At 48.6% G+C, this 14,325-nt stretch overlaps 1 protein-coding gene across 1 annotated transcript; it reads right to left on the reverse strand.

Moving 5' to 3' along the window:
• Positions 1–1,063: 1,063 nt before the first annotated feature.
• Positions 1,064–10,269, reverse strand: LOC139398204 (basic salivary proline-rich protein 4-like; the record flags this gene model as incomplete). The annotated part of the gene is made up of 2 exons (XM_071144326.1): positions 9,571–10,269; positions 1,064–1,122 (listed from the first exon to the last, which is right to left on the reverse strand). Coding segments are annotated over exons 1-2 (758 nt in total), but the record flags the coding sequence as incomplete, so codon positions are not given.
• Between the last annotated feature and the right edge of the window lie 4,056 nt (positions 10,270–14,325).

Genomic DNA, 14,325 nt, shown 5'->3' on the forward strand with positions numbered 1-14,325 from the left:
GGGTTTAAGAGGTTTTAAGAGGTTTTAAGAGGCTTTAAGATAATATGGTGACATGGTTGTGCAACTGGATAATTCCAAGGTACCGGTCTAAATTGAGGATTGCATTATACACACGTCATAATTAGGATGTACTTTCCTATACTATACTTTCTTTCTATATACTTTATAATGAAATATATACTATACTTTCTTTTTATATACTTTATAATGAAATATATACTATACTTTCTTTCTATATACTTTATAATGAAATATATACTATACTTTCTTTCTTTCTTCCTTTCAATCATAGGATGTATCTTGGTATTGTATTTGCTCTCGTCTTTCGACATCGAAGACTTCGAAACTTCAACATTTATATACCATGATAGTAGAAAGACAAGAGAAAATATTGACCCCGGGTTGAGACAGACAGGTTGAGACAGACAGGTCAGACAGACAGGTTGAGACAGACAGGTCAGACAGACAGGTTGAGACAGACAGGTTGTGACAGACAGGTCAGACAGACAGGTTGAGACAGACAGGTCAGAAAGGCAGGTTGAGACAGACAGGTCAGACAGACAGGTTGAGACAGAAAGGTTGAGACAGACAGATCAGACAGACAGGTCAGACAGACAGGTTGAGACAGACAGGTTGAGACAGACAGGTTGAGACAGACAGGTCAGACAGACAGGTTGAGACAGACAGGTCAGACAGACAGGTCAGACAGACAGACAGACAGGCCAGACAGACATGCCAGACAGACAGGTTGAGACAGACAGGTTGAGACAGACAGATCAGACAGACAGGTCAGACAGACAGGTTGAGACAGACAGGTTGAGACAGACAGGTCAGACAGACAGGTTGAGACAGACAGGTCAGACAGACAGGTTGAGATGGGGCAGAGACAACACAACACCACCTCTTAGTTTTCTGTCATAACTGTTGTATTTTGATTGGGTGTCTGACTGGCTGCTTCACCGTGGATGAGCAGAGTAAAGAATCAAGTAAAAGACTAGAGGAGAGAGCTGTGAGATTCGGCTCAGTATAATACTTTAATTTGTGGTTATGCTACAAGCCTCACTTGAAACCAGCAGGCCCGATTGAGCACAGAGAATGGGAAGTCATCACGCCCGTCTCCCTCTGCAAACACAGGGAGGATTAGGGAATCAAAGATGTGAGATCTGACTGTGACTGAAATGAAAAGTGACTCTGTCAACTCTTTACGCAAACATCACCAACGCTAAACAGAAACCATTGTAATGGAACATGGTAATGGTGTGTGTGTGTGTGTGTGTGTGTGTGTGTGTGTGTGTGCGTGCGTGCGTGCGTGTGTGTGTGTGTGTGTGTGTGCGTGCGTGCGTGCGTGCGTGCGTGTGTGTGTGTGCGTGCGTGCGTGCGTGCGTGCGTGTGTATGCATTTGCCTGTATCCGTGATGAGCTATCGTCTACAGAGACTAGTCTCCACACAGAAGCCACAGATGGGAGAGTGATTGTTTTCCCATTTAGCTGTGTCACTCAAGGAGAGAGAGAGAGAGAGAGAGAGAGAGAGAGAGAGAGAGAGAGAGAGAGAGAGAGAGAGAGAGAGAGAGAGAGAGAGAGAGAGAGAGAGAGAGAGAGAGAGAGAGAGAGAGAGAGGACTCATGCTTAAGCATCCTAAATGCGACCTTATTCCCTATATAGTGCCCTGTGTGCCCTGGTCAAAAATAGTGCACTACATAGGGAACAGGATGCCGTTTAGGGCACGGACCTGTTGAGTTCCTCACAGCCCCACAAGGGAACAGGGGTGAGCTTGACAAGAGCCTTCGGCCGTTGGAGGTGAAAAGTGTTAATCCTGAATTAAATGATCTGGCACTTTACAAAATACGAGACAATTACAGGGATAATTATACCAAGCCTTCACACAGTGCCCGTGGGTCACAATTACCATCATACGGTAGGCTTCACACATAGGAGAGCTACTTCAGCATCAGTCTCCTCTCTCTAGGTATGACTGCCACAGTGGAGGGGCCCACAGACCTACAGTAGAGAGGTGGAGGGTGGAGGGGACCACAGACCTAGAGTAGAGAGGTGGAGGGTGGATGGTGGAAGGGACCAGAGAACTACTGTAGAGAGGTGGAGGGTGGAGGGGAACACATACCTACTGTAGAGAGGTGGAGGGTGAATGGTGGAGAGTGGAGGGGACCACAGACCTACAGTAGAGAGGTGGAGGGTGGAGGGGACCACAGACCTACAGAAGAGAGGTGGAGGGTGGATGGTGGAAGGGACCAGAGAACTACTGTAGAGAGGTGGAGGGTGGAGGGGAACACATACCTACTGTAGAGAGGTGGAGGGTGAATGGTGGAGAGTGGAGGGGACCACAGACCTACCGTAGAGAGGTGGAGGGTGAAGGGTGGAGATTGGAGGGGACCACAGACCTACTGTAGAGAGGTGGAGGGTGGATGGTGGAAGGGACCAGAGAACTACTGTAGAGAGGTGGAGGGTGGAGGGGAACACATACCTACTGTAGAGAGGTGGAGGATGAATGGTGGAGAGTGGAGGGGACCACAGACCTACCGTAGAGAGGTGGAGGGTGAAGGGTGGAGATTGGAGGGGACCACAGACCTACTGTAGAGAGCTGGAGGTTGGTGGGTGGAGGGGAACACAGACCTACTGTAGAGAGGTGGAGGGTGGAGGGGACCACAGACCTACTGTAGAGAGGTGGAGTGTGGAGGATGAAGGGTGGAGGGGACCAGAGACCTACTGTAGAGAGCTGGAGGGTGGTGGGTGGAGGGGAACACAGACCTACTGTAGAGAGTTGGAGGGTGGTGGGTGGAGGGGACCACATAACTACTGTAGATTGGTGGAGGAAGGAGGGGACTAGAAGCCTACAGTAGAGAGGTTGAGGGTGGAGGGGACCACAAATGGACTGTAGAGAGGTGGAGGGGGTAGGGTGAAGGGGACCACAGACCTTCTGTACAGAGGTGGAGGGTGGAGAGTGGAGGGGACCACAGACCTACTGTAGAGACGTGGAGGATGGAGGGGACAAGAAGACTACAGTAGAGAGGTTGAGGGTGGAGAGGACCACAGACGGACTGTAGAGACGTGGAGAGTGGAGGAGACCACAGACCTACTGTAGAGAGCTGGAGGTTGGTGGGTCGAGGGGACCACAGACCTACTGTAGAGAGGTGGAGTGTGGAGGATGAACAGTGGAGGGGACTAGAGACCTACTGTAGAGAGCTGGAGGTTGGTGGGTGGAGGGGAACACAGACCTACTGTAGAGAGGTGGAGGGTGGAGGGGACCACAGACCTACTGTAGAGAGGTGGAGTGTGGAGGATGAAGGGTGGAGGGGACCAGAGACCTACTGTAGAGATCTGGAGGGTGGTGGGTGGAGGGGAACACAGACCTACTGTAGAGAGGTGGAGTGTGGAGGATGAAGGGTGGAGGGGACCACAGACCTACTGTAGAGAGGTGGAGGGTGGAGGGGACCACAGACCTACTGTAGAGAGGTGGAGTGTGGAGGATGAACAGTGGAGGGGACTAGAGACCTACTGTAGAGAGCTGGAGGTTGGTGGGTGGAGGGGAACACAGACCTACTGTAGAGAGGTGGAGGGTGGAGGGGACCACAGACCTACTGTAGAGAGGTGGAGTGTGGAGGATGAAGGGTGGAGGGGACCAGAGACCTACTGTAGAGATCTGGAGGGTGGTGGGTGGAGGGGAACACAGACCTACTGTAGAGAGGTGGAGTGTGGAGGATGAAGGGTGGAGGGGACCACAGACCTACTGTAGAGAGCTGGAGGGTGGTGGGTGGAGGGGAACACATACCTACTGTACAGAGGTGGAGGATGGAGGGGACAAGAAGCCTACAGTAGAGAGGTTGAGGGTGGAGGGGACCACAAATGGACTGTAGAGAGGTGGAGGGGGTAGGGTGAAGGGGACCACAGACCTTCTGTACAGAGGTGGAGGGTGGAGAGTGGAGGGGACCACAGACCTACTGTAGAGATGTGGAGGATGGAGGGGACAAGAAGACTACAGTAGAGAGGTTGAGGGTGGAGAGGACCACAGACGGACTGTAGAGACGTGGAGAGTGGAGGAGACCACAGACCTTCTGTGCAGAGGTGGAGGGTGGAGGGGAACACAGACCTACTGTAGAGAGGTGGAGTGTGGAGGATGAAGGGTGTAGAGAGCTGGAGGTTGGTGGGTGGAGGGGATCACAGACCTACTGTTGAGAGGTGGAGGGGGAGGGTGGATGGGAATGCTGACCTACTATGGAAAGGTGGAGGGTGGAGGGGACCACAGACCTACTTCATAGACGTGGAGGGTGGAGGAGACCACAGACCTTCTGTAGAGAGGTGGAGGGTGGAGAGTGGAGGGGACCACAGACCTACTGTAGAGACCTACTGTAGAGAGGTGGAGGGTGAAGGGGACCACAGACCTACAGTAGGGAGGTGGAGGGTGGAGGAGACCACAGACCTACTGTATAGAGGTGGAGGGTGGAGGGGACCACAGACCTACTGTAGAGAGGTGGAGGGTGGAGGGTGGAGGGGACCACAGACCTACTGTAGAGACCTACTGTAGAGAGGTGGAGGGTGAAGGGGACCACAGACCTACAGTAGGGAGGTGGAGGGTGGAGGAGACCACAGACCTACTGTATAGAGGTGGAGGGTGGAGGGGACCACAGACCTACTGCAGAGACATGGAGGGTGGAGGGGACCACAGACCTACTGTAGAGAGGTGGAGGGTGGAGGGGACCACAGACCTACTGCAGAGAGGTGGAGGGTGGAGGAGACCACAGACCTTCTGTACAGAGGTGGAGGGTGGAGAGTGGAGGGGACCACAGACCAACTGTAGAGACGTGGAGGATGGAGGGGACAAGAAGACTACAGTAGAGAGGTTGAGGGTGGAGGGGACCACAGACGGACTGTAGAGACGTGGAGGGTGGAGGAGACCACAGACCTTCTGTACAGAGGTGGAGGATGGAGGGGACAAGAAGACTACAGTAGAGAAAGTTGAGGGTGGAAGAGACCACAGACCTTCTGTAGAGAGGTGGAGGATGGAGGGGACAAGAAGACTACAGTAGAGAAAGTTGAGGGTGGAGGGGACCACAGACGGACTGTAGAGACGTGGAGGGTGGAGGAGACCACAGACCTTCTGTACAGAGGTGGAGGGTGGAGGGGACCACATACCTACTGTAGAGAGGTGGAGTGTGGAGGATGATGGGTGGAGGGGACCAGAGACCTACTGTAAAGAGCTGGAGGGGGGTGGGTGGAGGTGACCACAGACCTACTGCAGAGAGGTTGAGGGTGGAGGGGGACAGTGGAGGGGACCAGAGACCTACTGTAAAGAGCTGGAGGGTGTTGAGTAGAGGGGATCACAGACCTACTGTTGAGAGGTGGAGGGTGGAGGGTGGAGGGGAATGCAGACTTACTTTGAAGAGGTGAAGGTTGGAGGGGACCACAGACCTACTGCAGAGAGGTGGAGGGTGGAGGGGACAAGAGACATACATTTGAGATGTTGAGGGTTTAGGGTGGAGGGGAACACAGACCTTCTGTAGAGATGTGGAGGGGACCACAGACCTACTGCAGAGAGGTGGAGGGTGGAGGGTGGATGGGATCACAGACCTACTGTAGAGACGTGGAAGGTGGAGGGGACCACAGACCTGCTGTAGAGAGGTGGAGGGTGGAGGGGACCACAGACCTACTGTAGGGAGGTGGAGGGTGTAGGGTGGAGAGACCACAGACCTACTGTAGAGAGATGGAGGGTGGAGGTGACCACAGATCTACTGTAGAGAGATGGAGGGTGAAGGGTGGAGGGGACCACAGACCTGCTGTAGAGAGGTGGAGGGTGATGGGGACCACATATAGAAAGGTTGAGGGTGGAGGGGACTGCACACCTACTGTAGAAATGTGGAGAAGGAGGGTGGAGGAGACCACAGGCCTACTGTAAAGATGTGGAGGGGGTAGTGGACCACAGACCTACTGTACCCGAGGTGGAGGGTGGAGGGGACCACGGATCTACTGTAGACAGTTGGAGCATAGAGGGTGGAGGGGACCACAGACCTACTGTAGAGAGTTGGAGCAAGGTAGGGTGGAGGGTGGATTGGACCACAGACCTACTGTCAAGTGATGGAGGGTGGAGGGGACCACAGACCTACTGTAGAGAGTTGGAGCAAGGTAGGGTGGAGGGTGGATTGGACCACAGACCTACTGTCAAGTGATGGAGGGTGGAGGGGACCACAGACCTACTGTAGAGAGGTGAAGAGTCGAGGGTGGAGGGGACCACAGACCTACTGTAGAGAGATGGAGGGTGTTGGTGACCACAGACCTACTATAGGTAGGTTGAGGTGTGATGGGTGAGGGGGGGATTGCTTGGTTGATATTGGTTTATATGTGTGTGTGTAAAAATGTAATAGACCTTGAATTTCTCGTTTGTTCACAGTAAGGGTAATTTACGGTAAGGGTAATTTATGGGAACAGTCATTTTCGGTAAGGGTCATTTACAGTAAGGGTCATTTAGAGTAAGGGTCATTTACGGTAGGGGTAATTTACGGTAACGGTCGTTTACGGTAAGGGTCATTTACAGTAAGGGTCATTTACAGTAAGGGTCAGTTACGGTAAGGGTCATTTACAGTAAGGGTCATTTACAGTAAGGGTCATTTAGAGTAAGGGTCATTTACGGTAAGGGTAATTTAGAGTAAGGGTCATTTACGGTAAGGGTAATTTACAGTAAGGGTCATTTACAGTAAAGGTCATGATTCACTGTTGAGACAGCAGGGTTTAAAAATGTAGAACCCAGTTTCTACATTTGAATATACAAATTGATTTTATCCAACAAAACTATGCTGCCTTTTATCTCATGGACCTTCAGGACCAATCAGAGCCAGATTACTGAGCGTATATACATTATTTACCTTCAGGACCAATCAGAGCCAGATTACTGAGCGTATGTACATTATTTACCTTCAGGACCAATCAGAGCCAGATTACTGAGAGTATGTACATTATTTACCTTCAGGACCAATCAGAGCCAGATTACTGAGAGTATGTACATTATTTACCTTCAGGACCAATCGGAGCCAGATTACTGAGCGTATGTACATTATTTACCTTCAGGACCAATCAGAGCCAGATTACTGAGCGTATGTACATTATTTACCTTCTGGACCAATCAGAGCCAGATTACTGAGCGTATGTACATTATTTACCTTCAGGACCAATCAGAGCCAGATTACTGAGCGTATGTACATTATTTACCTTCAGGACCAATCAGAGCCAGATTACTGAGCGTATGTACATTATTTACCTTCAGGACCAATCAGAGCCAGATTACTGAGCGTAAGTACATTATTTACCTTCAGAGGTGAATGTATCAAACCAATTGCCATGATAAAAGCATTTTGTTGTTGTTCACTCTCCTCAAACAATAGCATGGTATTTTTTTTAAAACTGTAATAGCTACTGTAAATTTTACAGTGCAGTTAGATTAACAAGAATTTAAGCTTGTTTGCCCATATAAAACATGTCTACGTCCTGGAAAGTTGGCTGTTTACTTGCAATGTCATTCTAGTCACATTAGCGCACGTTAGCAACAACCGTCACGGTTTAAATACACCGATCCCGTAGAGGATATTAAATGATTGCACTCTAAACATGTTATTGGCTACACAGCGTTCTACAATTATCCCATTCTAATTATTCACTAACGTACCATTTTCAAAGAGATTATACAGTCGCCTCAATTGTGCCTCTAGGAAACATTGAAAGTGATAAACCATTTTAATAAATGTCACACAAAAAAAATTATCATATCATGATTTACATACATTTAAAGTCACAGTTGTATGTAATTTAATTTCAAATACATAAATTAAAAATGCAGTGTTTCCCAATAAGAGTTTGTTTACACCTGCAGTATTATATGTAATTCCTCATTTAGTCGTCGTTCAGATAGCAAATGTCAAAGAAGCTCCCTACAGACAGCAAATACTGAGACAAACACACACACACCACATACACACACACACCACACATACACACCACACATACACACACACCACACATACACACCACACATACACACACACACACCACACATACACACACACATACACACACACACCACACATACACACCACACATACATACACACACACCACACATACACACCACACATACACACACACACACCACACATACACACCACACATACACACACACACACCACACATACACACACACATACACACACACACCACACATACACACCACACATACACACACACACACCACACATACACACCACACATACACACACACCACACATACACACCACACATACACACACACACACCACACATACACACCACACATACACACCACACATACACACACACCACACATACACACACACACCACACATACACACACACACACACCACACATACACACACACACCACACATACACACACACACCACACATACACACACACAACACACATACACACACACACCACACACACACACACCACACACACACACACACACCACACACACACACACACACATACACACACACACACCACACATACACACACACACCACACATACACACCACACATACACACACACACCACACATACACACACACACACACCACACATACACACACACACACCACACATACACACACCCACCACACATACACACACCCACCACACATACACAGCTCTCCCGCTCTCTCTCTCTCCCTCCCTCTCCCTCTCTCTCTCTCTCTCTCTCTCTCTCTCTCTCTCTCTCTCTCTCTCCCTCTCTCTCTCTCGTCCCCACTTTAAAGGCTACTGAAATGACTTTAAGGCTACTGATATTTCCAAAGAGAGCAGAGCAGCAACTGTCTGTCCTGCGACCACCATAGCACCATCTGTCTAAGCAGCTTGGCATCAGTCATTAGCCACGCTACAATTATCTACAGAGAGAGAGAGAGACGAGTACTTTTAGTCATATCCCAAAAACACCTGTCCCTGTACTGCTTAGTTTAGTGACAGTAGGGTTACAGTTTAGGGACACTTTTTTCTGATTTTAAAATGAAGTTATAAATGTACAGGGACTCATTTTCACGTTTGATAAATCATCTGATTTGTTATTGCTTACTACATTGCCTAAGCAGCATGATAATGTTGTTAATAGGTAGGGTTGTAATGTTGGCGAGGACATGTGAAGCCAGTCAGCGACAGCATGTGGAACGAGCTCAACTTGTATTATATGTCTAAATCTGCCTAGTGCTAATTAGCAGTTTATATGCCTGTGATAATTGTAGGTGATAATTGTAGGCGTCAATTTACACTCTAAGCAATTCGCCACAGCATATTGCATTAAATGAACATACTGCCTGTGTCTTTAGAGATTATGTCTAATTCTTGAGTGGACCAACCAGTGTAATTCATATGATGGCCTAAAATGTAACAAGTGCCCATAAACCTCACATGTCAAGTGGCTGAGTCTTCACAACAGAGACAAAAACAACCAGTGGACTATTTATTTTGGCCAACAGTGCCTTGACAACCATGCTGGCCTGTGTCTGTCCTGGGTCTGTCCTGCATCTGGCCTGCATCTGACCTTGGTCTGGCCTGCGCCTGGCCTGGGTCTGGCCTTGGTCTGGTCTTGGTCTGGCCTGCATCTGTCCTGTGTTTGGCCTGTGTCTGGCCTGGGTCTGACCTGGGTCTGGCCTGCATCTGTGCTGGGTCTGGCCTGGGTCTGGCCTGGGTCCGGCCTAGGTCTGGTCTGGGTCTGGCCTGGGTCTGGCCTGGGTCTGGTCTGGGAATGGTCTGGGTCTGGCCTGGGTCTGGTCTGGTCTGGGTCTGGCCTGGGTCTGGCCTGGGTCCGGCCTAGGTCTGGTCTGGGTCTGGCCTGGGTCTGGTCTGGGTCTGGCCTGGGTCTGGTCTGGGACTGGCCTGGGTCTGGTATGGGTCTGGCCTGGGTCTGGTCTGGGACTGGCCTGGGTCTGGTCTGGGTCTGGCCTGGGTCTGGTCTGGCCTGGGTCTGGTCTGGGTCTGGCCTGGGTCTGGTCTGGGTCTGGCCCGGGTCTGGCCTGGGTATGGTCTGGGTCTGGTCTGGGTCTGGCCCGGGTCTGGCCTGGGTCTGGTCTGGGTCTGGTCTGGGTCTGGCCTGGGTCTGGCCCGGGTCTGGCCCGGGTCTGGCCTGGGTCTGGTCTGGGTCTGGCCTGGGTCTGGCCCGGGTCTGGCCCGGGTCTGGCCTGGGTCTGGTCTGGGTCTGGCCTGGGCCTTGTGTGTCTTCTCTTCTTCCTCTTTTACTCATGCAGGATCCTAAAAACTTGCCTTCAGCCGGTTCTGTCGTTGCCTTCAGCCGGCCTTCAGCCGGGTCTGGTCTGGGACTGGCCTGGGTCTGGCCTGGGTCTGGTCTGGGACTGGCCTGGGTCTGGTCTGGGTCTGGCCTGGGTCTGGTCTGGCCTGGGTCTGGTCTGGGTCTGGCCTGGGTCTGGTCTGGGTCTGGCCCGGGTCTGGCCTGGGTATGGTCTGGGTCTGGTCTGGGTCTGGCCCGGGTCTGGCCTGGGTCTGGTCTGGGTCTGGTCTGGGTCTGGCCTGGGTCTGGCCCGGGTCTGGCCCGGGTCTGGCCTGGGTCTGGTCTGGGTCTGGCCTGGGTCTGGCCCGGGTCTGGCCCGGGTCTGGCCTGGGTCTGGTCTGGGTCTGGCCTGGGCCTTGTGTGTCTTCTCTTCTTCCTCTTTTACTCATGCAGGATCCTAAAAACTTGCCTTCAGCCGGTTCTGTCGTTGTGATAATGGACATTTATCCTCCTTTTCCCTCCTTTCCTCTCCTTTTCCTTCCCAAACAACTGTGACTGTTTTAATTCTATGTTCCTGATTAGTCTGGATCAATTAAATTCTCCCTGCTGGGCTCAACAGCTACACAACAGGGGACACTTAGACTGGCATTCATCAGGACCAGCTTCTTAATCATGTCTTAATTACACACTGGTACTAGAGGGATAAAGGAGGACGTTAGTGGCCTGTTCTGGTCTGGATGAATGAGGACATTAGTGGCCTGTTCTGGTCTGGATGAATGAAGACATTAGTTGCCTGTTCTGGTCTGGATTAAGGGGAATGTTAGTGGCCTGTTCTGGTCTGGATTAAGGGGAATGTTAGTGGCCTGTTCTGGTCTGGATGAATGAGGACGTTAGTGGTCTGTTCTGGTCTGGATGAATGAGGACGTTAGTGGCCTGTTCTGGTCTGGATGAAGGAGAACGTTAGTGGCCTGTTCTGGTCTGGATGAAGGAGGACATTAGTGGCCTGTTCTGGTCTGGATGAAGGAGAATGTTAGTGGCCTGTTCTGGTCTGGATGAATGAGAACGTTAGTGGCCTATTCTGGTCTGGATGAAGGAGAATGTTGGTGGCCTGTTCTGGTCTGGATTAAAGGGAATGTTAGTGGCCTGTTCTGGTCTGGATGAAGGAGAATGTTAGTGGCCTGTTCTGGTCTGGATGAAGGAGAATGTTAGTGGCCTGTTCTGGTCTGGATTAAAGGGAATGTTGGTGGCCTGTTCTGGTCTGGATTAAAGGGAATGTTGGTGGCCTGTTCTGGTTTGGATGAAGGAGGGTGTTAGTGGAGGTGGAAATTAGTGTCTGGATCAATGACCTCTTAAACCACGTTTATACCTGGTTATAACAAGTATCCTTTGTCCTCATCTTGTTCACATTCTGACTCTGCCCCTAATTTTCAGATACTGTAGGTCTAGATGATTTAAAGACATATTGTGATCTGATTGTGATCAGATCTTCTTGACCATCTCCGGAGGTAGTCAGGGACCCATTGTGTCTGGATCTTACAAGTGTAGACAAATCTGGATAGTGAAACCATTGAAATTAACACTATCCCACCTTCTAAAATCCTTAATCAATCAAGTGGCACCATTGACTTATTGGATCAATGTCTTGAATATAATTTTCTGAGAGAATAGCCGGCCAATAATTTGCATACAGGGAGGGACCAAGAAATCTGGACACACTGCGGGTGGATATTAGACACATGTTAATATCATGTGTAGACATATTCCTGAAACTGTGGGTCCAACCAGACTGTGGAAAAGATCAGGACAAAGGAAAGTTTTAGAACCCGTACTCATTCAAGGGTTTTCTTTATTTTTACTATTTTGTACAATGTAGAATAATATTGAAGACATCACAGAAATAACTCATATGGAATCATGTAGTAACCAGAAAAGTGTTAAACAAATCAAAATATATTTTATATTTGAGATTCTTCAAATAGCCACCCTTTGCCTTGATGAAAGCTTTGCACGCACTTGGCATTCTCTCAACCAGCTTCACCTGGAATGCTTTTCCAACAGTCTTGAATGATATCATATGCTGGGCACTTGTTGACTGCTTTTCTTTCACTCTGTGGTCCAACTCATCCAAAACAATCTCAAATTGGTTGAGGTTGGGTGATTGTGGAGGCCAGGTCATCTGATGCAGCACTCCATCACTCTCCTTCTTGGTCAAATAGCCCTTACACAGCCTAGAGGTGTGTTGGGTCATTGTCCTGTTGAAAAACAAATGACAGTCCCACTGAGCCCAAACCAGATGGGATGGCGTATTGCTGTAGAATACTGTGGTAGCCACGCTGGTTAAGTGTGCCTTGAATTCTAAATAAATCACTGGCAGTGTCACCAGACAAGCACCTCCACACCATCACACCTCCTCCTCCATGCTTCACGGTGGGAACCACATATTCAGAGATCATCCGGGCGGCAGGGTAGCCTAGTGGTTAGAGCGTTGGACTAGTAACCGGAAGGTTGTGAGTTCAAACCCCCGAGCTGACAAGGTACAAATCTGTCGTTCTGCCCCTGAACAGGCAGTTAACCCACTGTTCCCAGGCCGTCATTGAAAATAAGAATTTGTTCTTAACTGACTTGCCTGGTTAAATAAAGGTAAAATAAAAAAAATAAAAAAAAAATCCTTTCACCTACTCTGCATCTCAAAAAGACTCGGCGGTTGGAACCAAAAATCTCCAATTTGGAATCCAGACCAAAGGACAGATTTCCACCAGTCTAATGTCCATTGCTCGTGTTTCATGGCCCAAGCATGTCTCATGGTGTCCTTTAGTAGTGGTTTCTTTGCAGAAATTTGACCATAAAGGCCTGATTCAAGCAGTCTCCTCGGAACAGGTGATGTTGATATGTGTCTGTTACTTGAACACTGCGAAGCATTTATTTGTGTTGAAATTTCTGACGCTGGTTATTCTAATGAAAGTATCCTCTGCAGCAGAGGTAACTCTGGGTCTTCCATTCATGTGGCGGTTCTCATGAGAGCCAGTTTCATCATAGCGCTTGATGGTTTTTGCAACTGCACTTGAAAAAACGTTCAAAGTTCTTGAAATGTTCCGTATTGACTGACCTTCATGTCTAAAAGTAATGAAGGACTTTTGTTTCTCTTTGCTTATTTGAGCTGTTCTTGTCATAATATGGACTAGGTCTTTTTTTTTTACCTTTATTTAACTAGGCAAGTCAGTTAAGAACAAATTCTTATTTTTAATGACGGTGGGTTAATGCCTTGTTCAGTGGCAGAACAACAGATTTTTACCTTGTCAGCTCAGGGATTCGATCTTGTAACATTTCGGTTACTAGTCCAAAGCTCTAATCATTAGGCTACCTGCCACTCCTATTTTACCAAATAGGGCTATCTTCTGAATACCCCCCTACCTTGTCACAACACAAATGATTGGCTCAAATGCATTAAGAAGGAAAGACATTCCACAAATTCACTTTTAAGAAGGCACACCTGTTAATTGAAATGCATTCCAGGTGACTACCTCATGAAGCTAGAGAATGCCAAGAGTGTGCAAAGCTGTCATCAAGGCAAAGGGTGGCTATTCGAAGAATCTCAAATATAAAACATATTTTGATTTGTTTAACACTTTTTTGGTTACTACATGATTCCATATGTGTTATTCCATAGTGTTGATGTCTTCACTATTATTCTACAATGTCGAAAATAGTAAAAATAAAGAAAAACCCTTGATTGAGTAGGTGTTCTAAAACTTTTGACCGGTAGTGTATATTGAAGAGAATCGTTCCCAAAATTGACCCCTAAGGTACACCTTTATGTATTTCAAGATATACAGAGACTTAACCCCATAAATCACAGTGGCCTGAGTACTATCACTAAGATAGTCATTAAGCCATGAACAGGTGTCAGAGCTCAGGCCTATCGAGGACAAAGTATTCAATAACATAGCACGATCAACAGTAAAAGTAAAAGCTTTTGACAGGTCCACAAACAAAACAGTACATTTCATTTTAGTGTCAAGATCATAACAACTAAAGTGGTAGCTGTAATAGTGCTATGCCCAGGCTTTAACC

The sequence above is a fragment of the Oncorhynchus clarkii genome, unplaced genomic scaffold, assembly GCF_045791955.1.
Source record: "Oncorhynchus clarkii lewisi isolate Uvic-CL-2024 unplaced genomic scaffold, UVic_Ocla_1.0 unplaced_contig_8454_pilon_pilon, whole genome shotgun sequence".
Lineage (NCBI taxonomy): Eukaryota > Metazoa > Chordata > Actinopteri > Salmoniformes > Salmonidae > Oncorhynchus > Oncorhynchus clarkii.